Genomic DNA, 27616 nt, shown 5'->3' with positions numbered 1-27616 from the left:
GAAAAAATAAACAAAAAAATATGTATGATCAAAATACAAAAATAAAGATTTACCTGTCCAGCAGAAATAAAGCCATCAAGGAGTCACTTTTCAGCCCCTTGAGTTCCCTCAGTTCTCGCATCGCTGGAAAGCCACGCCGATATTAACTCACGTTTTATTTCTTTGTTTATCCAAAGACTTTTTGTTCATTGCCTTTTCTTGTACTGTTACTGTCTTCCTTTTTTTGCCTGGTTTGCCTTCACTAACTGCATAGGCCGGTACTGTGAATTTTGCTTGCTGTTTCTCTACAATTGTTTTGGTATTCCTAGGATCCGTGCCTCTTGAATTCCTCAAATCAAACGTACGCGCGCAAGTGGGCAGGTCATGTGTGGCAAAAGTGTGGTTGCCATGGTTGCGAGAGAGTGACAGTCGCCTAAGCCAATCCTATGTTTCGTCCCGAATGGAAATAATGAGCTGTGTTTAATACAGATTAAACGGTCTAGAGTCACTCGATTTTTATACTCTTTTTATCAGAGTACTTAAATTTTAATTATGCATTGATATATATAGAAAGTTTAAACGAATTTGGAAGAAAGTTGTTTATAAATTTTTTACCTACCCTGCCTTTAACAGAACACAGCATGGACTAAGATAGTTAAGAAGAAGCCTTATGATTATAAACGAGAACTGTTAACGATATTGCCAATATCCACACAGATGACAGCTTTACCTGTTGTAGTTTGTTCAAGTTATGAACGAAATAGACGCTGTTTTTCTGCACTTTCTCTTCCAGTCTCCATCATTTCTCTCTCTCTCGCGGCAGATCAGGACTGTTTAAAACTCTTTTTCCCACTAAAACTTCAATGCGCATTCTCTCAATGCGCGAACATAACAAAAGATGTGAATGCAAAACAATCAGGAAAAAAGGCATTACATGCAATTTGGGATAACATGTCAATATATAGGCCTAGTCGCCAGTGGCGATCTCAGCAAAAACTTCACTTGCATTTTAATATTTATGGTCGCAAATGCTACCATTTTAGTCGCAGTTTGGAGCCCTGTTTATATATTTATATATAATTTTTTTATTTGTATTTTATTTTTTTATAAATGAATGCAGGAAAGATTATCATTGGCACAGAAAACAACAGAGGAGCACCAGCAGTACCAAAGTTGCATTGATAAGTTTCAAAGCTGGCTGATGTCTAAAACAGAAGAAGTCAGCAATTTCAGCGAAGTGGAGGATACGATACAAAACAGGCTGAAAGCCCTGCAGGTACAGTGACCTACTTATTTGGGGGAGGGGAGGTCAGAATGGTCAAGTGGGAAAATTATTTCTGTTTTAGAAGTCATTCCAGCAACTCAAGTTTAGCACCTGCTAATTTGCGGTCTCGTTTTCACTTCAGTCTAGTATATTAAAGGGGTCATAAGAAAAATCTGATTATTATGTCTAGTATTAGTGTCTAGTGAAATCTATTACATCACATAAACGTGAAGTAACTTGGAGAACCTCGTTTAATTATAACATGTAAGATTTAAAGATTTAAAAGATTTAAAAATGACTCTAAAATGTTTGTGATGTCATGGTTGTTAATAAATATTAATAATGATGAATTTTTAATGAACCAATTTGTCGTTAAGAATCTGACAAGGTAATAAAGTAGAAAATCAATAATTCTCTGCACACAGTAATCATCGGAATATATAAACCAAACTCATTGGCTGGCCTAAATATAAATTACTAGCCAATGGCGATTCCATTGCCAAGGTGTATGTAGAGGGTTGAATGGTTTAATCAAGAATTAATAAAACTATGACCTGGCACTCATTTTTTGTTTCCATAGCTTAACACGCTGTAAAGGTTCCATGACTGTTGCCAGGAGAGTACTGTATCACATTTTAATTAATTTTAATTAATCTATCATTCCATATCAAAGATCAGCTGTATTAAAATTTGTCAAGCTGTCCTATCTGACTGTTTCTATCATATGCATTTTTTACCAAAGTCATGTTTCACTTGAACACTAGGGGATTTAGGAATGATTTTCAGTAAAACTGCTTTGAAACAATGTGTTGTTTGAAAAGTGCTAGACAAGTAAACTTGATGTGACTTTCACTGTTGATAATGCTGCCATTTTGCGTGTATTTTTATATGAGAATGGTCAGTGTTTGACAAAGAAGTGAAAAGTTGCAATTGATGGTGCCGCATATGGCTGCCTTGTTGTGGAGCTCTTCCATTCTTTTGCTGTTTTTGTTTGTTTGTTTGCTCTGTTTAGTCATTATTTTACTATTAGTTTTACCAGAGACACCAGACCAGATTATTTTGGTTTTTGATTCTTCAGACACTTTTTTTGGATGTTCTAGTCAGAGGGGCAGCAGTCCTATTCAAATGCGCACTCAGATGGAAACAAGGGAAGCGTGTCGGCGCACTGGTTAAGCTCCGCAAACGCGACTTCTGAAGAGCACTTCCTAGTATCCATCTAGCGAATCTCCAATCCCTTCCTAACAAAACGGATTAACTACTTCTCCTCAAACAATGACTTTTCAAAATCTGCTGCATTGTGCTTCACTGAAACCTGGCTAAGTGAAGCTATTCCGGATGACACGTTATATCGGCCGGGCTTCCAGCTGTTTAGCAACGGTACCCAGACTCTCTTTTAATCATTCTTGGGGATTTTAATAATGCAAATCTCTCCTGTGAACTGCCAATGTACAGACAGCATGTTACATGTCCTTCCAGAGACAGTGATATATTGGATCACTGCTACACCACAATAAAGAATGCATATCACTCTGTCCCATGGCAGCTTTGGGGCTCTCTGATCACTGTCTAGTTCATCTTATACCGACCTACATGCAGAAACTGAAATCAGCTAAATCTGTAATAAGGATGAACTAATGAAGTAGAGCAGGATTTAATGCTTTGACTGCACTGATTGGAGTGTTGTTGAAGCTGCTGCCACTGATCTGGTCAAGCTCACAGATTGTAGCGTCATACATCAATTTCTGTGAGGACATTCTTATCATTCAATAATGATAAACCATGGTTTACTGGAAAACTCAAAGAGCTTTGTCACACCAAAGAGGATGCTTACAGAAGTGGGTTTAAAATCTGGTATAACCAGGCCAGGAACAGACTAACAAAAGATATCAGAGGGGCTAAAAAAAGCTGCTCTGAAAAGCTGAAAAAAAACTGTTTTCAGCCAATGACCCAGTGACAGTCTTGACAGGTCTGAGGAACATCACCAAGTAAAAGACACCACCCCGGTAGTCTGTGGAAAATCAACAACTGGTTGACAGTCTGAATGTCTTTTTACTGCCAAATCGAAAAAGCCCAGTCTCACACCCCATACCCACTCAGATATGCACTTAACATATCCACTTTTCAGTTTGCGGATGAAGCAAACAGGTCTGGATGATGCAGTCAACATGGGACTGCATTACATCCTGCAACACCTCGACAGACCTGGCAATTATGCAAGGATCTTATTTGTAGACTTCAGTTTGAGCCTTCAATACGATCGTGCCTGATGTTCTCTCAGCCAAAACTGACCCAGATCTCTGTGGCCACTTCCATTTCTCAGTGGATCACCACTTTTATGGCAGACAGGCAGCAACTAGTGAGGTTGGGGAAACTCACATCCAGGACCCTCACTCTCAGCACTGGTGCACCTCAGGGATATGTGCTCTTCCCGCTGCTGTTCTCCCTGTATCCTTTGGATAATTTCCGCACCGAGTCTATTGCTGTGCTGCAAGCGCTGAATTAAAGTGACAGCCCATTGTTTGCAGAAAATATGAACATGGGTTGACATGATAATGTAGTAATTTCACCATAAATGCATATTATTAAAGTGTACTGTGTTTCACATTCGACACGGAAAATATTGCTTTTTGGCTAGGTTTAAATGGAAATAACACTTTTAGATTAAGAAGGCAATAAAAGATGGCAATAGGAAGATGTATTACCATATTATATTATTATTTATTCTATTCTCTTTATTATTAGTATTTCATTTCACATTATTACCTTAAATTATACAGTACGTATGCCTACACTGTCTGTACTTTCTGTTCTGTAAGCTCCTAAATTAATTTTATTTCTGCTTCATTTAAGTGTTATTAAATTTAGTTTTAGCTCCAGTTACAAAATACATCACTAATTGTATATGACGTTATAGTAATCATTGTTTATTCTACTTGCAGTAATTCTTAAATATTGGTCTGGTACACATACAAACGGATGTCTTTGGCCACTGCATTAAATTCCACCTCTTTTGCCATGTTTAGAAGGCCTTGTTATATAAATACATTATAAAGAATTTGTGAAATAATGGTAAATAATTCATTATTTTTTTACCCGTTCAACTCTCTATCAGGAACTGGACGCTAGTATAGCCAAAGAAGAACCCAATCTCCAGCACATTGAAAACTTGTCTGAAGCTGTGAAGGCCAACACGTCTCCAGGAGGTGCGGAGAAGATCACAAAAGAGATGGAGGAGTTGAGGCAGGCCTGGCAGAGGTTACGCCAATTGCTGCTAGAGATTGAAAAAGAGCTCCAGAGCTTACTGGACTCTGAGAGCGAGTATTCAAACTGTTGTAAGGAGCTGTGGATGGACCTGGAGCAGTTTCGTACCTTGGTCCAGAACCTCAGCAGAGATCTGGAAAGCAGGGATGGAGAGAGAACTGAGGAACAAATGGTAGCTCAATGGAAGACACACATGGTTAGCACTTTGTTCATCTCTCTCACCACTCTCAAAAAGTCTTCAGATGTTTTCTTGTAGGATAAACATGGAGACTATAGCATATTTTTGTGACAGCACATGATTAGTACAGTGATTTAGGGAATGCCTCAGGTAAATTCCTTTTTGGGGTGAGACAGTAATTTGAGCCGAAGTAAAACTAATTCTACAAGTTGTATTTGGAAGAGTAGTAATGTGGCATACAAAAGGGCAAATTCACTATACAGTTTTAACACTTTGTATGCTTTATTTCAGTGCAAACGACCTGCATCTTATTCATTAACTAAATTTGACCAATTAAATGTTGAGATGCTTTAGTAGTGTCTCTGAGTTAAACTTCATTAGCAAAATCAATGTCAAAGGTTGTATGTTCACATAGTCTGAATGTGTGCACTTTTATTTCAATCCATCAAAGTATCCAATTAGACCAAGCTTGCTGTAAGCAGTGGGGAAAACCAACCAGGATGAAAATCTTTTTTAGATCAATGAAAGCTGTCTAGACCCCATGTGGAGAAATTCTGCATTTTATGCCCTGCTTGAATGAGCTGCCTTCAAACACACTATGTGTGTACTCATTTCATTGATTAGTTCTCTACGTCCACATTTCAGAGTGTGCGCAACAAGCTAATTTCAGAGGAGCCTAGGGTTGAACAGCTGAAATCCCAGTTGAAAGAGTTATTCCGATTCCCACAAGATTCCAAAAGCCTGTCTGATGAGATGCTAGCAGTTGTGAAAGAGTACCAGAGGTGAGCAGCAACCACACACATGCAAAGAGCCTCCAGCAAAGGAGGGACGAAGCAAAGGAGAAATACTTTGATGGGTATTTAATTAATCATTAGCTGTTGATAATGTCATTGATAAATATTCTGTTATGCAGACACAATGGGAGGCTCGTCATGTAGGCTTCCATCCTCATTGTGTTACAATCACAGTGTGTCAATGTGTCAACATGATCAATGTGATGTCACTCACACAAGTCTAGTCAGCCTTAAACAATATGTATCCTAAAAGAGTGCCAATGTTAGCACCTCAGACAGTTAGTGCATTACACACAGGGTTTATCACATTTATTTATTTATTTATTCATTTATTAATTCATTTGTTTTGTGGCAGCCATCTGTTGAAAGCTCTATAAGCTCATATTGTATAAGTCTACTAAAGTAGAGTTGTTTTGTGTTTCCTGTGGCAGTGTGAAAGGCAGATCTTTCAGGTTGTCTTCTGAGAGCGAGATGGCTCTCCGGAAGATACTGCAGGATCCTCTGTATGGCTTCAGCCAGTGGAGTCAGGTGGTTTCTCAGTTCCTGGAGGTCTCCACTGAGGTGACAGATTTCTCCCAAATCGCTCTGCTCGTGCAGCATATAGAGGTAAATTATATTAGTAGCTTTTAACAAAAGTTTTTTTTTTTTTTGTGCAAAAAAGTGGAGTAAAAAAGTGTAAAAAGTTTGGATCAGTAAGAGTTTTCTTTCTTAAGAATTTAATAATAATAAAAAAAAAAAAACCTGCATCTGAACTGTAAATCATGCTTTTTACAGTCATTTTAAAGTTTAATATGTTGCCATAGACATTTCCCTACCCCATTTGTATGTTCTTAAATTTGATTTAAGAATCCTGCAGATACTCTGATTTAAATGATAATTAGTTTAACTTTTTATTCATCAAAGAATCCTGAAATAAAAATCATGGTTTTCCCAAATAAAATTATCTTTTACATTTTATACTTTGCCATCACAGGAATAAATTGCATTTTAAAATAGAAAAATAGAAAACTCTCATCTTAAATTTTAATAATAATTCACAATATTACTGCTTTTACTGTAGTTTGATTAAATAAATGTGAAGTGAGTGAAAGTGACATACAGCCAAGGATGGTGACCAATGCCCAGAATTTGTGCTCTGCATTCAACCCATCCAAAGTGCACACACACAGCAGTGAACACACACAGACACACACACTGTGAACACATCAAAAAAAATTAAAATTAAAAAATTACGGTAATAAAAAATAATGTATTACGATTTCTAACTTATGTCTAGTCTATTCTAAATGGTACTTTCTGGGTTATCATAAGTAGTTTTTACCATTTATGTTAGCAGGCTAAAAAACAATACTGTGTGATACAAGTGGTTTGAATCTCTCTCATGTCGGGTTTTTGTTTTTGTTTGTTTTATTAAAGGTCAGCCTATTTTTTTTTCCCCCACTCTGAATGCTGTGATGTTTTCCCATTCATCTTTTTTGAAGTATTGAGTGTGCTCTTTCTTCTTTTGTTTTATTCTTTGTAGAAGTACCTTAAAAACAGTGTGCAGCTCCAGGAGCGCTTGAGTTTGCTCCAGGTGAAGAGCGATCTGCTCATCTCAGTTTTTGGCCAAGAGAAAGCTGACGATCTGTTGAAAGAGCTCAGCGGGAATGTGAGGAAGAGAGAGTTACTCCACAGCAATCTCCTAGAGCGCAAGAACCACCTGCAGGTACCCCGCCAGCAACAGCTTAAAATTTTACTGCTCTATTTACAGACTGTAAATGCCTGAGCTACATCAATGCTTTTCACCCCGCCATTAGCCATAACATGCATAGTCTCGCATAACAGAAAAGGTGCTCAACATTTATGCATATCATGTCCGGCAGAAAAAAAAGAAGTCCTGTTTATTTGTGTAAATATATCCAGAAAAAGTTTAAAGTATTTTCCGGACTATAAGTCACACTTTTTTTCATAGTTTGGCTGGTCCTGCGACTTATAGTCAGGTGCAACTTATTTATCAAAATTAATTTGACATGAACCTAGAGAAATTAACCAAGAGAAATTAACCTATAGAAAACATTACCGTCTCCAGCCACGAGAGGGCGCCCTCTCGCGGCTGTAGACTGTAATGTTTTCTCTTGGTTCTAAATAAATGCGACTTATAGTCCAGTGCGACTTATATATATATATATATATATATATATATATATATATATATATAATTTTTTTTTGTTTTTTTTCCTCATCATGATGTATTTTTAGACTGATGCGACTTATACTCAGGTGCGACTTATAGTCTGAAAAATACGGTAGTTACTTTATTCTTCATTAAATACAAATCCTTTAGGTGGTGTTTTTATATCAATGAGAGTTTTTTCCCATTCATATATTATTCAGTAGCTTTGATATCAAGATATAAATGTACACTTATATCACCCACTGATAGAATATTTTATTTTATTTTCAGAATACCATGATATAAATATGTTCTTATATTGCCCACTAATAAAAAAATCTGTTATGTCTGGTATTAGTAAGAAATATAAAAATACTGTTAATACTTAACAATATTTCAAAAGGGATGCAGATCCCTGTCTTAAACTTTATTCATATTGTCTAAACACCCCAAACCATGTGGTATCCTATGAATGCCCTTAGGGTTTGATATCAAAGACAAAGGACTTTTCTGACGCCTATGACTCCATACACGAAAAACTGACCTCTGTAAAGGAGAGATTCATCATGACGGATGGACTTCAACCTGATATTCTAACCAAGAAGACCCAGGCCGACCAACTCAGGGTGAGCAGCAGATAATATAGCTGTGTCCGACTTCAAAAATGCTTTGCTTTGCATGCAGATTTTTGAGTTTCTTTTTGAACAGCTGTTTTGTTTTTTAATCTCTGCATGTTGTATGCTGTAGACATACAGTGACTTTTGATTAGGTCGTCTTTTGACACACACTAAAAGAGTCATGTGAATAATTTAAGGAGCTAGGAGTTATGTCACGCTGAGCTCGATGTGTTTGCGCTGATTGATCAGAGTGGGTTGTCCAGGTGTGAGCGGGAAAGATGCGCGAGTGGCAGACCGAATGTAAAATGAGTGTGCATCTCTCTGCAGGTCATTAGAAAGGACTTGGAAGATTGTGAAGCTTATATCATAGCTCTCGAGACACTGGTGTCATCCAGCCCTGCAAACAGGTCAAAGTTTGAGCGTCTCTATGCCAACTGGAAATTGCTTTGTAAGGCAGTTCGGGTAAGATTTGTTCTGCTCAAGATTCTTCAAACGTCCTGTCTATGGTTGTAAATTTAATTCAATTTGTGGTTCATCCAATCCAAAAATGAAAAATCTGTCATCAATTGGTAACCCTCATATTGTTCTGAAGTCTCTTTTGCTCACTAAGACTGCATTTATTAGATCAAAACTGCAATAAATCAGTGATATTGTAAGATATTGTTAGTTTAAAATGACTGTTATCTGTTTTAATTATTTTATAATGCAATTTCCTCCTGTGGTAAACCTGTATTTTCAGAAGCCATTACTCCAGTCTTCAGTATCACATGATCCTTCAGTTCAAGAAACAATTCTTCTTATTATTATTATTATTAACATTGAAAACTGTTTTTACTGTTAATGTCTTTATGGAAACCATGATACATTTTCTTTAGAGCAGCATTTACCTGAATTAGAATTAGATTTTAAATTGATTTTTTTTTTATGGAAATGATTCTATGGGACACTCGATCAAAAAGAGTTGTTATGGAATTTACAAAAAGGTGTCTAGGAAAAAACTTGAGAAAGATGTGTATTTTCTCCAATGTGTATTCTATTCAAAATTTGAACCAGTCATTTTATCATGCTCATGCATCACCCTTGCAACTGTACAAGTATTGTGTGAACATGATTTATTACATCCTGTGCCCAGGCATCCATGATACAAAACAAAACCTGTTAAAAGAATTCTGTTGAAAGAATTCTACAGTAACTGGGGTCAGTTGTCTGTGAAGTTAAGAATTTGAGAGCTGTTGCAGAGGGAAGATTTTCAGAGAGTAAATTAATTTTTCTTTTTGAAAGACCTATTTCTCATATTCATATTATTTTTATCGTTAATTGATAGAAATACAAAATTCAGAATAATGAGGGGAGGCTACATATCTTTTTACTAGCCACTTCAAATAGTCCCAACTTCACAAGTGATTTTGATTTACCCCTGAAGATCTGTGGAAACTGCTGCGATCACACCCTGGTTTCCATATCTCCTGCTGTGTGTTGATCATGATGGTGATGAAGAAGATGACTATGAAGGCCTTGATCAAATCTCCCTATTTCAGTTTTAATGCACACTTGTGTCCCAAAGAGATTTTTTTCTTTTCAGAAAAGATACCAGAATTTATTGCATTAAGATCCTTCTCACGTCTTGTTTCGGGTTCATAATGTATGTGTGTATTTATGTGTATATGTGTTGTTGTTCATACCAGATGAAGGTGAATGAAAGTGAGGAGAACATTGCAGAACATGAGAGATTCCATGACAGTATTCTGAATATGGAGAAGTGGTTAATGTTTATGAGACAGAAGCTAGAGTCGTTTCGCGGATCAAATGGGGAATGGAGCATCGATAACCGCCAGCATGAGGCTCAGGTACACCTATGAGCAACAATTATGGTTTATTAAGTACATTGTGTGTTAAAAATGCATATTAAGATTTATATATAAATAGTTATGCATAGTTATGGAAAACCTGGAAATATCAGGCAATTAGAAATTATTTTCAGTCAATGAAATTAAGACAATCTTAAGAAAAGCGATTGTAATTGGTTTTAAAAATGGTTTTAAACATTTGTTGTCATCTTTTTCATTATCACTTTATTTTGACAGATATCATTAATGCCATGTTACAGTTTTGTGAAAGATAGAAAATTGTACACTTTAACCCATTTTATAAATATCTTTAATTTATTTTATAAAGCCATTTAACAAGTCAAATATCGATTTGTTTTTCTATTAATCACTATTCGTTTCTTTGAGTCACTTGAGTCATGTCATAAAAGAAAATGAATGTTTGCCTGTGTATGCAATATGCATGTCTTTGTAGCATTTCAGACTCAAACTTGTTTCACTGTTGTTGTCCTCTAGAGGGCACTAGGAGAGTTTCCAGAAAAGGAGCTTCAGCTTCATCAGACAGAGGCTCAGGGTCAGACCGTGCTGGCCAGAACCTCTGATGAAGGCAAAGTTCACATCCAGCAAGACCTTAAACGCCTCCGAGAGACCTGGGTGTCCCTCCACACACTTAGTCTCAATCTTGACAGGTTAGAAGAATAGAACAGAGTGATGCTTGCTGTAATAGTGGGTGCTGATAGTATTAAATGAAGAAAAACTATGACTTAAGGAGCATGACCTGTTGAACAAGCCTCATAGATATTAAAGCACCAAGTCACAACTTGATTTTAATCATTGTTGATTGCTTTTTGAATCAGTGCTGTGTTAACACTGTTTACTAGTCAGAGGTTGAGGAATAATATCCAGAAATGAGCATTTATTTTAAAGGTGATATGTGTAATATTTCAATTTAAAATACTTTAAAATAGACATTTACCAGTTGATTAATCATTGACCTGGCCAGTATATCTCACTTTAGCGCTAATGAATATAAAATAAAAATACAATTTTTGACAACCTGTTTATTTCTTTAACCATAACTTACTAGGCTTCTGAATGGACATGGTGCCAGAGGTGACCAAGATCCCCAATTCCAGAGAACTGAGTTGCTGGAGAGACGGGCAGAAGGGCATCTGGGAATGGATTCAGACTTTGAAGTTGGATTTGCCAAAGGAGATGCAGGAACAGGCCAGCATCAGAGATCCTACCACGGAACAAAATCAACAGGTCACCTAGAGCTGGAGAGAAACATGGAAGCAAAACCAGATCGACCACCAGGAGGTTCAGAGGCCTGGAGAAGAGGATGTAATAACCAAGACCAGTCCATAGATGATCAAGTGGATGCAGTCGTATCTGGAGGTGCCCGTAATATCAACAGGAAGAGGACTGGGATGGACGAAGGTGTCTTGCTCAGGAGCGGTGGTCAGACTGGGAAATGGGAACAACACATACATAGTTCTGGGATTGAAGACCTTGATATAAAAACTGACTCTGATGCACAGAAAAGGATGCAGCAGTCACAGATCCCGCCTGATGACACTCAGGTTAGGATGATTAAAATATGATTCTTGCTATTTTGACAGCATTATAAGGCAATGACTTATATCAAAATATGAAATTAGATAGTAAATATTCCAATACTATTTAGAGGTCTCTCCTTGTCTTGACTTAGTATAATCAGGTCTTTGATTTAAATATAAATAGCAAAAATTATCAATAGTAGGAGCTGTTATAATGCAAAGTTTTAAACATTTTAGATGTGCAATATCATCAGAAGACTTAAAAAAAAAAAAAAAAAAAAAGCTAGGTCATCCAGCCCTACAGCCACAATTATGCAAGCAGTACCTAGGCTATAATCATGTCTCTGTTCATTTCTGCTGCAGATGGGCTCTCAGGGGCCCCAACATCAGGCTGATATGGAGGCCCAGAGGAAGGAGTTTGAAGCGTGGCTTCACATGGAAAATGACAAACTCACAGGAATTCTGAACAACCAAAGATCCCTGAGCGAAAAAGAACTGAGGATAAGACAGAATACATTCAAGGTTGGTGAGGTTTGTTAAGTTTTTTTTTTTTGTTTTCTTTTTTATCTGTTTTTGATTAAAGTTTCATGAGGAGTCCAAAATATCAAAAAGTGTTGGAGAGTAAAAAACAATCTTTGATAGCTTTGATATCTTATTCAACAAAGCGCAGTGTGATGTTTTACTTAGGCCACAAAGAACACGCTGGATAATTTTCAATATGTAAAGCTACATGTCTGTGGAAGTCTGATGTGTTGTGTGCCGTGGGTACATTTACATCAGTCCCATTGTGGTTGCAGATCTGTGAAGCTTTGAAAGGCTTCTGCTCAGGTTTTACCCCAGGCTTCAAACTTCACAACTACCTGGAAGCTTTCATATCTGATGATAGTTGGACTGACAACCACTGTGTCACATTTACTTTTTTATTCATAGCTCTGATTTGGAAAAGCTGTTGAATGGCACTTTATAGGTGGTCTTCCTGTTGAATATACCCTGAACTACTTCAGTCATTTGCATATTGTGCTCTGTCAGTTAATTAAATCTCCCCCACAGCTGACAAAGTGCCCAGATGCTTCAATGCTCAAACCTGACTTTATGTTAGCAGGAACTGCTTCCTTCTCCGTTAATAACTGTTGCTAATTCAGACACTTTTACTTATAGACTAACTTAGAGATTGTTAGTATAATGTGCTCATTAAAATCTATTGAATATTATTCTATGTGGATTAAAATTAAAATGTTATCTGCCATTTTTCTGTAAAGAAATTGTTAAATTACTCAGCTATGTCATTAAAAACTGAGATTTGCTTATCAATCAACTGGAAAGATGAAAATATAAAGCAGCACATATGTTTTCAGGGTTAATAAAGATAAGAAATGTTTCTTAAAGGAACACTCCACTTTTTTGAAAATAGGCTCCTTTTCCGACTCCTCTAGAGTTAAACAGTTGTGTTTTACCATTTTCGAATCCATTCAGCGTATCTCTGGGTCTGACGGTAGCACTTTTAGCTTAGCATCTGTGCATCAGAAACGGAAGTGCTAAAAATCGCTAAAAATGGGCTTCACCTGTCTCAATTGAGTTCCAATGGGGTCGCTGTGTCCATTTCTTTTACTGTCTATGCTTGCAACAGCGTTACAAGTGTGCCACAAGATCAACCAATCGATCATTGAATCTGATTAGACCTTTAGCATCTCGTTCAAAAATGACCAAAGAGTTTCTATATTTTTCCTATTTAAAACTTCTTTTTTTTATAAAATTAAATCAGGTCAGGTGAGCATTAGAGTCTTCTTTCAAAAACATAAAAAAAATCTTAATTCCAAACCCCATCGTTTTGAATGGTTCTGTATTTGCATCACAAAAACTGCAAAAACTTGTTTTTGTAATATTGTGGACATTGTATTGGTCTGGAATGTTTTTTTTAGGTTTGGGTTTAAAATAACTGGATCATGATGCACAAATCTTTGACTGCTACACATACACAAACCCCTCATTGTAAATTTATCTGAAAAAAAAAATATATATATATATTATTATTATTATTATTTTATAGGGTTTAAATGCCGGTGTAGCCTGGGGTCAGAGTCAGTTTCGGAAGTTGATGGCCGGTCAGCAGAACACATCAGAGGAGGAGGACGTGGAGCTAGAAGAGCTGCGTTACCGCTGGATGTTATACAAGTCCAAACTTAAAGAGGCTGGTGACCTCAGAGGTCTGCTGAAACACAAGGTACAAAGAGAAAATCTGTCACAACTGTTTTTGTTTTATTACTTTATTAAGCCATAATTTTGAGTCCCTTCATTTTTTTTAAAAAATGGGGAACAAAATTATTATATTATGAATACCAGGAAAGAGCCATATATCCAGGGGTTCACATAAGTGGTCCGCAGGTCCGCATGCACGACCAAAATAAAAAATGCGTTGCATAAATATGTTCTGACAGTGCATTTGCGTACCGATATGGTTGACAGCTGACATAATACACAATTACCATTTTAGATCACAAGCTGTACTATATAAGTTTTTCTATATATTTTTCAACATGAAAGCATACATCTAGGCTATGCAATGCCATTTTCAAAGCACAATGCAAAACTGTGACATGCATCCACTGACGCTCTTTAATCAGCAAATACGGAAGCGCGTATATTTATTTGCCGATAACCTGCCAAAATAAAAGCCTGCTAATTTTAAGTTTGAATATGATGAAAACGCATTTATTTATTTATTTTTTGACGCTTTTATCCAAAGTGACTTAAAATTGGGGAATAGATAAAGTGAGGCAAACAAAGAAAGTAGTAGTAAATATTAGCATTTTATTTTTAAGTTTACTATAAAATAAATGTATTTGCATTGACTGCCTTTTATTTTTAAAAGTATTATCACACACTGTTATTTAGTTTATTTACTATTATTTTTTAATTTTTTAAATGAAATAAAGTGCATTAACATTATAACTATTATTAGTTCATTTTTTATAGTTAATGCAGTGTGAGGGCCAAACCAAATCTCCAGGTTCTCTAATGAGAACTAGGCTGAACAAATTATGTGCACCTCTGCATATTATCATCTACTATCATTTCCAATGCAGATTTTGATGTAGTATCATATGTCCACCAGAAGGGGGTAGCAGATTATAGCCGGATGCAACTAACTAAACCTAATGTTTCTGTTTGTTTCAGGGTCTCGGTGGGCAAGGACAGGAGTATGTCCGAGCTGAAAAGGTAGTTTTTATTCTTTGAAAGTAGACCTTGATCTTGTGAGTGGGAAATTGTTTAAAGTGGGGTTCACAATCTCTCTGATCTGACAGGGGAGAATGTTTGAAGACTTTTGAATAGAAAGTATTCCCTTTTCGTGTCTAGTACACAATTGAAAGCAGAGTTTATTTACTGACACCATCTGAGGCTGGTAAACTTTGTTTCTGAGATGTAACAGTGGCATGTCATTAATAATTTTGAAAGGAGCTGCTCATTTAGCAGTTTGAATCGACTGCGTATTACATCTTTCTTGTTAAATATTGTTTCACTCTTAAATAATTCAAATTATGGACGCAGAATGGTTTTTGAATGCTGTTTCATGTTGACTTTAAGAGTTTGTAAGCACTCTCAAGTGAGTGAGTAAGTAAGTGAGTAAGATGCTGTTCAGCTGGATAGTAGGAGGGCTTTGAAATAGAGGCTCATAAATAGCACTTAGAAATCCTGAATCAGAGTACTGTCTTAGCCCCAAAAACTAATTCTATTTTTTTTTTTTTTGGCTCTGTGGGCCACTTAAAAACATCAAGAGGTTGCTCCAGTGCTTGTCTGAGGAGCATGTTAATCTTTCTCAGTAATTTCTCAATTTTCTCAGCATTCACACCAATTTTATCACCTCTGTCACTCCTTCACTCTCTGGCCATCTGTTAATGAACAGTCACGTATGCTTGAGAAGAGATGCAGGTGCACTGCTGACTGCATATAAAAGCTGCTCTGAGTTTGCCTGCATTATCTACATAAGCAGATATTAGTGGATGGAGATAGAAATGTTTATTTACACATGCAGCATTGCCCTCCAGTTAACAAGGCTATTCACAGATACTTTGGTTGAGCTAGTTCTGCAAAATGTGCGGGGGAAAAAAACTATATTTGAAATTATTTTGAATTGGACATCCAAAATTAATTAGGAGTTTTTAAAATGTGTATATATATTAGGGGTGTCACCACACACGGGTCGGCACGCGCTGGGACCGCGGTTCAACTTAAATCTGACAAAGCATCTGTAATTTGGTTTGCTATAAATAACACGTAAAGCAAACTGGCTTCAGTTAATATATGTTTCTGCTGATGGATGCGCATTGTGGGTACCCAGACATTGCAACAACAGCGATGAGAGAAAAAAAAAAGATAAGAAAAAAAACCTGGATAAATCATTCACTCTTGTTCAATGTGAATGCTGTATTCTGGAATATGAGGAGTCATTTATTCCGTCATCATGCGGGTGCCGATAGCGTGCGCTCACAGATGATATCTGAACAGCACACTAATATGTGTTTAAAATAAACTCATTTAAGCTTTGCCAGTTTACATATTTAAGAGCCAAAGGATGCAACTCGCGCACAGAAGATTTGTGCATGCGCTCATCCGAAGTGCGCAAACCCGCGCCTCAGGGAATAAATAGGCTATGAGATGGGAGGATAAAAAAAAAGATTTTCTCCACTGTATATTGTCCTATTGTATGATTATCAAGCAAGAACGATAGATTGTTGATGTGTATCGGTAAGAACAGTCTGTCGTTCTATAGCCTACATTACTCCAGGCCTGAGCACTGCTGTAATTACTTTTCAGTATAATTATATTGTCCTGTAAAGAGGCTGACAAAAGAAGAGTGTGGAGAGATATTCTGCTTTTCATCCACCCACATTTCCTCCTCCTCACTTTCTCGTACTTCTGTTCTGTCTCTCAAACACCCAGAGAGAAAGAGTTCCCATGTTCCTCAGCTTTGATACAGTTAAATAGAAAAGGTTGTATAAAGTTCGAGCTCAGAGCAATGGCGGTTGTTGAGCAGCTGTGGGTGGACATAAACTCCCACAGTACTACAGGAGCTTGGAAAAACATCCTTATTTTTTATGTATTCATTTGTCTGTGTGAATTTTTTTGGTATCCATTGAGTCATGGAAAAATGACTCAATCATAGTGATGTTTTTTTTTTTTTTTTTTTTGTAGAACAATGCTAATAAATGAGATGGGTCTTGTGTTGCTACATTAAGTCACAAGCCAGGATCTATATTCTTGTCAAAGAGTTTTCTTTTTTGCAATGTCATGATTTGGAGGAATTATATGAGATTTGTATGGAATTTTTCTGCTCTTTTATCATCCACCAGAAGAAAAGTTTAAGCTTAGAAAATATAAACATTTAAAATTACTCTTAAAATCTCTCTCTATACTCAGAATTTGAGCTTATTGTGTGCACATATTGTTTTTGTAATAAAATGAGTGAGTCATCTACCTTGGCAACAAAGACTTTAGAAATACTAAGACGGTTCACCCGTATAACCATGAGTGGGATAAATAGCGAAGCTTAATATTGTGGAATAAATCCGGTCTTCTAAATAAAAGAGCCATTCAACCATTGGAAAAGTCATTGCATTACTGCAGGTCCGGTCGTGTCCTGAGATGAGTGCTTAGGACTGCACATGCACACTGGCTGGGACGGTCAGAAATTTACGCATTTTAGTGCTATTTGAGGACAAGAAACAATATTAATGGATAGTTCCTGTCAGATTTTATTGCTGATTTTAAATATGTTATTTAAATATGTATGAGTTTGGCCAGCAGTTTTTGAGATTTCCCCACTCAAGTAGATAGGAGTTGACCTTGCATGCCCAAAAATAGCAGCTTGGATGCACTCCAAATATGTCCAAGTCAAGTGACTTTTCCTGAAGAGACTTTGACAACTTTAGGCACATAAACTTTTTAAAACAACATTTCAAAAATCCTTTAGAATAAGATAAACCCAGAATGCACTGCAACAAGATCATTCAAGGTTTTGATCCAAGAAAGGAAAAAAGTCTATTTTAGTGATTTTATTCATAACGGAAATGCAGCTGTAGAAAATTCTTCCGTGTAATAAAAATAATGTTTAAGTTTTTTGGTTTGTTTGTTTTGATTTGTTTCTTTTTGCTGTTTAATCAAGGATTCCCAGACATTTTTTGGTCAGTTGAACACCTTTGAGTGTTTTCTTGAAATATTGTCAACATACTATAGAGATAAGTTAATATTATACTGTATATATTTGCGTGTTGATTTTGTTTCAGTTTAAAATTATTGATTTTATTAATAGGCTTTTAATCAATCACTTGTTTCAGATCCAAAACAAGCCTGATGTTATTATATTTTAGGATGTTGCATTAAGGCTAATGCATACTGACAGTGATGAGCAATGACCAAAGTAATTGAGTTTCAGTTGGATTTAGTGATTTGCTGCAGCAAAGTTGAGCAGTGACTGCAGTGAAACTAGCGTGATTTAAACTGTTGGACACTTGTAGATGAGTAGAAACCCCTACAGTGTTAGCGTGCAACAGCACAACTATTCGGTGACCTCCAGAGTGAACGATCTTGTAGAAACTCAAGGTTTTTGTTGTTGTGTGTGTTGCAGGGGAACAGTGGTCTCAGCTTCCTGTATCGTGTCTGTCGCGTGGCTCTTCCTCTCCAGCTCCTGTTGTTGGCCCTGCTGCTGCTGGCCTTCATGCTGCCCTTGATGGATGAGGGCACCGGCTGTTCAGTATCCAACAACTTCGCCCGCTCCTTCAGCATCATGCTCCGCTACGACGGACCTCCGCCCACTTAAGCATCAACAGCAGCTTTTTAAAAAAATATGACCATCTGCGTTTGTGTTGCACATCAGAAAGCATGTGTGTATGTATGTGTATGTGCGTGTGTGTGAGAGAGAGTGAAAGTGTGGGTGGCATAGACATGGGTTCATTTTCTCTACAGGTGTTTGGATAAACCAATGGCACTTTAACAAAGATCAAAACTCCCATCTAGTCATAAAGACATCTACTCAGGATCCGTCGCAAGTCGCTCATGTTTTTATGTTCGTTCTGTTGTTGCTACATACTAAAGGGATGTTCTGGCATCATTTACTCACCCTCATGTTGTTCCATACATGATTGATTTACTTTATTCTGTGAAAAAAAACTATTATTTTGTTCATACAATGAAAGTCAGTGGGGTCCTGTATTGTTTTTGACTCACTGGCATTCATAATATGATTTAAAACAATACAAATATCTTATTTGAAAACATGAGGGCGAGTAAATGATGACCGCGTTTTAATTTTTGGCTGTGCTATTCCTATAAATAATTTTAATACTGTAGTTTATCTTATGTTTAAATGCATTTGTGCATGTTTGGATTCATACCACTTGTTTAAAATCTTTTGTTTGTTGTTTTTCTCAGGTCACTCAAAAACTAAACTCCGTTTGATGATAGGTATCGATTCTGATGTCAAAGATAAGACTGTCATCTGAAAGTTTCGAAATTAAGTTCAGTTTAAAATTCACAGAAGTGGAAAAGGTCAAAATCAGCACAAACATTCCTGTATTACTTCATAGCAATGGTGCTGTGCACATGCGCTCATAGAAAAGAGAGTTTTCGTTCAATGTTTTTTGGAAGTATTGATTGCAGAATCACATGAGCTTTAAGACTCAGTTTTGGCATTGGTTTGCCTCCGATTGTTGTTATAGGGTATTGTAAGTGTTTTGCAGGCATAGATTATAGAGGAAATATATCCCTGTTTGGGGGGATTGTCCTTTTTTTAACTGAATGTTGGAACTCTGTGACCTTCTTGGTCTGTTTTTGATTTCTCCTCTTTTCTTTTTCTTTTTTGCAAGCAATGTATCAGTTGGAATTTCTAAGGGCCTAAGACCATCAGGGGTTGAGTTCAGTTATTCTTTCAGGTCTGTTTCTTTAAGTTCATGGTTCGATGAAAGAAATGACTTGATTTATTTTTGTCCAGAACAATGGCTTCTCTCAAAAACAGTCTGTCTTTCAGAGCTGGCAAAAAGTCAAAACCCTCTTTGAACGCATCCTTGAGCTTTTAGTTTGCAGTGCTACTCATTTTATTTAGAGGCATATTGCAAGGCTTTACAGATTTGAGTAGTATTTCACATACGCACACTGGACTTAAGTACTTTTATCCTGTAGCAAAATCTCCTTTTTAAAATTTTATTTGGACCTCTCTGTATATTATCTCCTATGACACATGATGAATTATCTCATGTTAAATGGCATGCATTAATAATAGTGCATGGTCAGAAAGAGACTTCACACAAAGTATGCTGCATATTTTTTTAAGAAACCGTAACGTTGAAGCTTGGCATATCAGGTTATTACACTGCTTTATTGTTTGTATGTGAAGGAAAAAGTCACCCAGAAATGAATGTTTGCTGAAAATGTACTGCCCTTCAGGCCATCCAAGATGTAGAGGTGTTTGCTTCTTTATTGGAACAGATTTGGAGAAATTTTGCATTGCGTCACTTGCTCACCAGTTGATCCTCTGCAGTGAATGGGTGCCGTCAGAATGAGAGTCCAAACAGCTGATAAAAACATCACAATAATGTAATGCACACAACTTCCATCAAGGACGTTATTTCTCTAATTCTGTTCTGATGTAGAAACCTATCTGTATCTTGTCTGGCCTGAAAGTAAGTACATTTTCAGCAAATACATATCTTTGAGTGAACTCTTTCTCTAATCACTTTTTATGTCAGTGCAAACCCTTTAATTATATGTACTGGTTTCATCAATGATACTGTAAATGTACAAAACTCAGTTAAGTGGTTCAGCTGTGTTATAAGATTGCCATATAAGATAATTAAATGTATTCTGATAAAGCCAGTTTACAGCACTGTGTGCATGGGAGAGTTTTCTCATCGGAGAGCTTTGATTTGGGAAGAAAATTATGGGAATTATTTTCAAAGACAGCTTAAAATAAAATGAAAGAATTTAGGAAGGGTTGTAAGACAATGTATTAACAAAAAAAAGGTTTAAAAAATAGATATATTTTATTACCATATTTTGGATGAAACTCTTATAATGTATCTGTAAACCGATATATATATACTGTATGACGCATATTACCAGTATTTTTGTATTTTACTCCAGGCAATAAACTTGCAGTGCATTTTCAGGACTGTTTGTGTTTCTTTTGTTGCTATGGACTTGAGATTGAATAGATAAATGTGTGACTCAATATCAAGATTCCCATTCTGAACGCCAGTGATACTCTTTTTGCAGGAAATGTATCTGTTTATCTGCCTTCAGCATTAACCCAAAGCGGAACTGGTCCGACAAGATGTGCAATGACAATGGAACACAAAACCTGCAGGTGTGAATAGACATCACGCAGTGGAGCACAGCTATAGGTCTTCCCTATCAATAAGACCCTCATAAGGTCGGTCTGAGGTTACTCTGCAAATTCTTTGATTTACTTCGTACAGTTGGAAAGGAGAATGCATAGGAGGGTTTTTACATTTTATCAGTTCACATGTAACTATGGTTAAGGAAATGTTTATTTCCATGTATTTGTAATTTCGTGTGTGGTACTCTGTCACTTCAGATTTGTTTTTACATTTCATTTAGGTCACCAGCTAAAGGGAAACCAGATCTAATAGAAGGATACTGCACAGCACTGTCAGAACAGCTATTTGAGTCACTATAAGACTGCACAGATATGTTTTGGTTAAATATTGGTCATAGCGGAGTGCATTTATTGACTAATTCGCTGTGTAGTCATGTGGTTGTTTGTCTTCGAGGTGTGTATGTGAACTCTTGCCTATTTGGCACAAATATATGATGGCATACATATAACTTTAATGGTAAAGCCCACTCACTGAAAGCATGCTAAATTATTCAAATGCAATTCCTGTGAGTGGGAAAGAGTTGGATCTTTCCTACACGCTCACCCACGTGCGCAGCGACAGATTTCACACTGCCGTTTCCTTCCTGCTTAGATATTTCTCTGGTGTGGAAATGCCATGTGTCATATCAATGCAATCCAAATCATGTTTGTTTGCTGATGCCTAAAATATTCGGGAGGAGAGATCCAAGTCGTGGTATGATGTACATTAGACATTCAGGTGAAAGTAATGGGGTTTGAATAATACAGGGATCATTAGCATTCATGTCCTTGTAGATCTCGTAGTTACAACTTGTGAACTGGGAGGTTTTTGAGAGCTACAGCTTGTACCATCGTTGCACCTGACCACCTCACATTCATTATCTGCTATGTTTAGGCATTGATAGTGTGATAGTTCTGAGTCCAAGCATGTGAATGACCTAGTAGAACGCCACGTGTTTTCATCTCAAAATCATGGCATGAATGCAGCGTTTTACCCATGTTAAACATCACCTTTACACACTGACACATTAGCTCAAAAATGTAAATTAAAAAAAGTACCCTTTATCTGCAAAACAAGAGATGACTTTGCAGGTATGAAACGTTACACCAAAGGCATTTTCACCAATGTTATTACTGTTAACTAAAACCAGTTTTATTTTAGTATCAAGATACCATTAGTTTTTATTCATATTTTGAGTTAGTTTTCATTTTTATATTTCATTTTTCCTTTTTAAGTTTTAGAATGTTGTATTATATATAAAGATATATAAATATATAGAGAGAGAGAGAGATTTTATTTAATTTCATTTGAGTTATTTCAGTACTAGTTCAGTACAAGAACTGTTGCTGGAAAATAATACGTTTCTTTTTTCAGTTTAAGTTTATTTCATTTAAAGTATTGAACATGTTTTTAAATGTTTAAGGTTTAAGGTTAGAAAACTTAAAATACAGACTAAAATGAGAACTAATGTTAAATAGTTGAAATAAAATATACATTCATATACATACATATAAATATACAATATAAACATTCAAAAAGTTCTAAAACAAATATAATTATTGAAATATTACAAAATAACAAAGTGCATAACAAAATGACTAAAATTGTAACTAACTGAAAAAAACAACTGAAAAATCTAAGCAAAATATTACAAAATTTTTGTAATAGTGTATAATCCTAAAATACCACTGCTTTACACAAATAACAATAACCCACCAATCTAGAGTTATAATTTAGTGGAGTCAGTAATTCATAATCTGGACCCACAAATATTGACCAGGTTCACTGAATAAAGAAAGATGAACTCATCAACCTTGTGTAATGTGAATGGAAATCAGCATTTTTTTGCTAATAGAATTATCTTGGCAGAAGACATTTCTGAGATGAAGCTGTAATCACACTAGCCGGATGTACTCTAGCATGTGGTGCAATCACATTTAGCTGCTTAACTTTTAACTTGAGTACAAGTTACACATTTGCTGGCTTAAGTGGGATATGACAAACACACCAAGAGCTCCTGGTCACATGATAAACTGCTGTTGTTAATGTGCCGGACATGACCCACATTGCTAAAGACTGACGTTTTCTCATTGGCTTAATAATGTGCCAAAGTCTGGACAATTTTTAACCTTGTGTGACTTACTAAGGAATGTTTTTGACTATTAAAAAGTCAAGCAGCAATATCACTTGAGCAAACTGGATGACTTTTCGTAGCCCTGTCATTGTTAATTAATCAGTAAGCATAACAAATGGGTTAATGTCAATGTGCACCTGGTCTGTTAAAACAGCAGCTGAAGGAATCTATGTTATACACTGGCTGGCCAGAACCACTGCAGTAAATATTTAATTTCGTGGCATGTTGCCATGGCAGCCAAGGTTCCCATGTCAGGGGTGCTTTCCACTGGGAAAGCCTTGTGAATGCAATATAATAATACAAAATCTCTTAAAAAAAATAATAATAATATCTATCTATCGATTACTGTTTTGGAGTCTACTGAAAGAAGTCTTTTATGCTCACCAAGGCTGCATTTATTTGATAAAAAATACAGTAAAAAACATTAATATTTAAAAAAAGTTATTACAGTTTTAAATAACAATTTTCTGTTTTAATATATTTAAAAAATAATAATTTATTCCTGTGATGGCCAAAGCTAAATTTTCAGCCGCCGTTATTCTAGTCTCACGTGATCCTTCAGAATGATAGTATTTTAACCTTTCTTATTATTATCGGTGCTGAAAACAGTTTTGCTGCTTAGCATTTTTGTGGAAACTCTACTAAATTTCCCCCAGGATTCTTTGAGGAATGAAAAGAACAGCATTTATTTGAAATGGAAATCTTTTGTTGTTTTTGATCAATTTCATGCATCCTTGCTGAATAACCGCAATATTTCCTAACTTTATCTGTATTTAATATTTTAAAGAGTATTTTAATATTATGCATGCTAACATAAGACTTGTTAACATTATCTGTGAAAAACACGATCTGTTAAATCTTTTAGCTCCTGTCACAACTATTTAAAGCCAGTAAACATGACCAGAAGGTCATCCACCTAGAACCATATCTCAAGTCTAAAATGGTGAAGGTTTAGTAAAACAGCTGTAATAAAAATATCACCTTAATGATTTTTATTGGCTTTTATAAAATGAGAGATGAGTCTAAATTACTTTCTGTCATTACTTTTAGGTTAATATATACTAGCTAAGCACTCTGTCATAATATAAAATTCCAGTTTTGTATGTGTTATTATAACAGCTGTAAAATATTGAGTTCACTGCAGGAATTAGATATGGCCAAGCTTGTGTGCATTATTTAGACATTATTAACCAAGGGAAGAACATGTGATAACATCTACTGTATCATAAACTGTTTATTGCAGCTATTGCAGTTGAATTTTCTATGTGCCAGCAATAGTGTGTCATGAGAATCTGTGTTCTTCAGAGCAGCGCACGATGAGCTCATCTGTGGTGACTGCAAACGGTTCAGCTGACTGACCTGATACATGGAATGACCCTATTAATTAAAGCCTGTTAAAGCCAGAGTTTAATGATGCCTTTGTTGTGGTCAGTGTTTTGAAAACCACTAAGGTAAGGTTGGAACCACAAAACCTGGTTAAATGTTCCCACTGACCTTCAGCTTCGGATCAAACGGCAGATAGTGATGTGATGTGATGTCACAGGATCATATGCGAAGTGTTGATATAATATCGTCCGAATGTCATGATGAATGGATCGAGTATTGTGTTTCATTAGTGTTCATTTGCCCACCGCTCTTAGATCACTGTAGCTTCCTCCTCTATGTTTCTCAGAGGACAGATGGTTGGCACCAGTGTGTTGGCAGCATTAGCAGGGCACTTGTTCTGTAAAGCAGGGGAAAAAATCCAATCAGTGCTACTGCAGCAACTAGTGGCATCACATCAGTGCCTAGGGTCAATGCACAAGATACACAACAGCTGTGGCCTACATCAAAATAAGGTGAGTGTCAAATATAGAGGCAGAATTTCTGCCTAAATTAAATACAGATTCAGTTGGTGAAGTTTGATATTTATCAAAATCCAAGGATCAGTGACTACCTCGAGGTTTTAGAATGATTGTTTCCAATATTGATCAATAATGAATATTGATGATATTTTGCAGTATTGACTGTGGAAATCCAAAGGCTGAAACAACACACTCTCATGGTAGTTCATGGTAGTTTTGGGGCAGATGTGGCCTAATGGTTAGAGAGTTGGATTTGTAACCTGAAGGTCGCAGGTTTGAGTCTCGGTGCTGGCAGGAGTTGTGGGTGAATGAACAGCGCTCTTGAGCAAGGCACTGAACCCTCAGTTGCTCCCTGGATGCTGGATTTATAACTGCCCACTGCTCCGGGTGTGTGTTCACGTCTCACTGTTGTGTGTGTGCGCTTGGATGTGTTAAATGCATAGCACCAATTCCGAGTATGGGTTACCATACTTGGCAAAATGTCACTACTTTCACTCTCATAACTGTTTTATGTTTTGGCAAATTGGTGGCTAATTCGTATAATCCTATTTCCGTCATGACAACTCTTGGAAATAGTTTATAAGACATTTTATTAATGTAAATGGAGATGTACTATGTTTGGTACTGGTGGACTAGATCTGCTATGCTGCTGCTGCTGCTGGAGCTGTGCAACTATGACTTGCTTCTGCAAAAAAACATAAATACAGACATGCTGCTGCAAGAAGAGAGAGAGGTAGATTCCCCACGCAGATCTAGGCAGGTGGTGCTGGGGAGGTGGTGGGCTAAAGAAAAAGCTCTCATAGGAACTTGTAATGAATGCATGATATTATGTACTTGCATGTGTGCTGGCGGTTAAAAAAAATAAATAAAAAACTCAAGATGCGATAGTTACATTCACAACTTAAAAAAAATAAAATATTCAGGTAAGTTATAATAATAATAACATGTAATAAACATACTGACTTTAGCTAATTTGCTCAACAGTTCAGAGACGTTCCTATAATAATGCAAACGTTAATCCTAAAATTTTGACAAAGAAGGGACGAAACAGCACATTCTCACATTCATAACTATTTAATGTTTTTGTGAATTTGTGGCTAATTCATATCATCTCATTTGTAAAATAGACTCATGATGATGGTTAGCTCAGCAGTGGAAGCTTAATTTTCTTAAAAATCATGTTTTCGTACAAATCACAACTTACAAATTCATACAAAATCGACACACACACACATTGAGAAGTTTTTTTGGTTTTCAACCAGGTAAGTTGATAAAATCTTGTACTACACAAGATTCTCTTTATTCACTTTAATTGCTGCTTCATCATGAGTGTAGTTAACTAGAAATAGAAAACCAACCAAAAACTAGAGAAATTTCCACTGATGTCTGCTATAGTGCTCGCTGCAGCAATTTATGTGCCTGCTCTCCACTTAATGAAGTCAAGTTTGTGTAGTTTATTCCAGTCATATATATGAATAATTAAATTAAATAAATATACAAGTGAAATTAAACAATATATTTTTTTTAATACAACCACAGTGTTATTGTAAATCAAAGGATTGCTTCATGGCCTCAGATATTATTGGTTTTATGACCTGATAAGCATCATCTCCAGTGGTACATTTAAGTTAAAACAGCAACATACAAACACTGCTACTATTAGTATATATAGATTATAGACATGCATTTTAGCAAATTACCTTAAACAGATCAGTAATTTCCAGTAAGCATGCACAGTCCCGGATAGTGTTGTAAATTTAACCCAACAAATCCTAATCTTGCCCATTACTCAGCATTGCATTATAAGAGTAGAATGCTAAGGACAAAGACTTGGATGAAATATTTTGTTCCAGCTTCTGTTTGTGGGCGATTTTTACTTCTCATCTTCTTCCCTATTACACAACAGACGCCTCTGCCTGGAACAGAGGGTGGGTGAACGCTGGTGCTCATCAATCTTTATAAATATTCTGCATAACTGACCCTCGCAGACATGTTTTATCATAATCACTGCAATGCAAAAACAACAGCGCTGTTACAACTCTTGTTCTCTGTCACCTCTTGTTCTCACTGCTGTGTGTGCATGTGGATGTGCAAAATGCAGAGCAAAAATTCAGAGGATGGGACACCATTTTTGGGCTATAAGTCACATCATGATGTTAGCAGCACTGCATTGCTCCTCTACAGGAAAAATCCCTGTTAATAGGATATATTATAATGACTTGCTTTGGGACCAAATATCAGGATGTTGTAGTCAGCTCACCGTACACCATATCACTACTGTATATTTTTTAAAGGAAGCACTAAAATACTAAAAACACCAAGCACTTTATTTATTGGGCACTTGCTTTTACTTTGCTCTCCTATATTACTGAACTAAAGAAATTCATTGTGAAATATCAGGCCACCATGATTATGTATAATCATAATTGTTATGGATGTTAAGTTTTGCAAATGATAATTTTGTAAACTACACAGTGATGAGCAAAACCAATCTGATATTTTTTCCAAGGACTAGGCTACTGATAAAAGTTTGAAGGCTTGGGAGAATTTAAAAAGAAAATGTTTGCTGCTCTAGTCTAGTGAAGATATATCAGTAATCTCGTGTTCACTCATGTTCCTGGGTGATTCAATTCCATCAAG

General features: G+C 36.3%; 1 protein-coding gene and 1 long non-coding RNA gene across 2 annotated transcripts in view; one reads left to right on the top strand and one right to left on the bottom strand.

Moving 5' to 3' along the window:
- The window catches only part of LOC128031732 (nesprin-3), a 28115-nt gene extending 7328 nt beyond the window's left edge, over positions 1 to 20787 (top strand). The window contains exons 5-18 of the mRNA XM_052620095.1: positions 1100 to 1255; positions 4356 to 4700; positions 5328 to 5464; positions 5908 to 6082; positions 6999 to 7181; positions 8111 to 8254; positions 8573 to 8707; positions 9931 to 10092; positions 10588 to 10760; positions 11159 to 11654; positions 11994 to 12152; positions 13678 to 13851; positions 14805 to 14846; positions 18253 to 20787. Coding sequence (XP_052476055.1) covers positions 1100 to 1255; positions 4356 to 4700; positions 5328 to 5464; positions 5908 to 6082; positions 6999 to 7181; positions 8111 to 8254; positions 8573 to 8707; positions 9931 to 10092; positions 10588 to 10760; positions 11159 to 11654; positions 11994 to 12152; positions 13678 to 13851; positions 14805 to 14846; positions 18253 to 18444 — 2673 coding nt within the window. The 3' untranslated portion in view covers positions 18445 to 20787. The remainder of the gene's footprint in view (positions 1 to 1099; positions 1256 to 4355; positions 4701 to 5327; positions 5465 to 5907; positions 6083 to 6998; positions 7182 to 8110; positions 8255 to 8572; positions 8708 to 9930; positions 10093 to 10587; positions 10761 to 11158; positions 11655 to 11993; positions 12153 to 13677; positions 13852 to 14804; positions 14847 to 18252) is intronic.
- Positions 20788 to 22869: 2082 nt separating this feature from the next.
- LOC128031731 (uncharacterized) lies at positions 22870 to 26910 on the bottom strand. The gene is made up of 2 exons (XR_008188162.1): positions 26677 to 26910; positions 22870 to 24855 (listed from the first exon to the last, which is right to left on the bottom strand). It is a non-coding gene; the product is annotated as an uncharacterized LOC128031731 (long non-coding RNA).
- Between the last annotated feature and the right edge of the window lie 706 nt (positions 26911 to 27616).

Source organism: Carassius gibelio, chromosome A17, assembly GCF_023724105.1.
Source record: "Carassius gibelio isolate Cgi1373 ecotype wild population from Czech Republic chromosome A17, carGib1.2-hapl.c, whole genome shotgun sequence".
Lineage (NCBI taxonomy): Eukaryota > Metazoa > Chordata > Actinopteri > Cypriniformes > Cyprinidae > Carassius > Carassius gibelio.
Note: the sequence above shows the minus strand (reverse complement) of the source record. Positions and strands in the feature narration are given on the sequence as shown.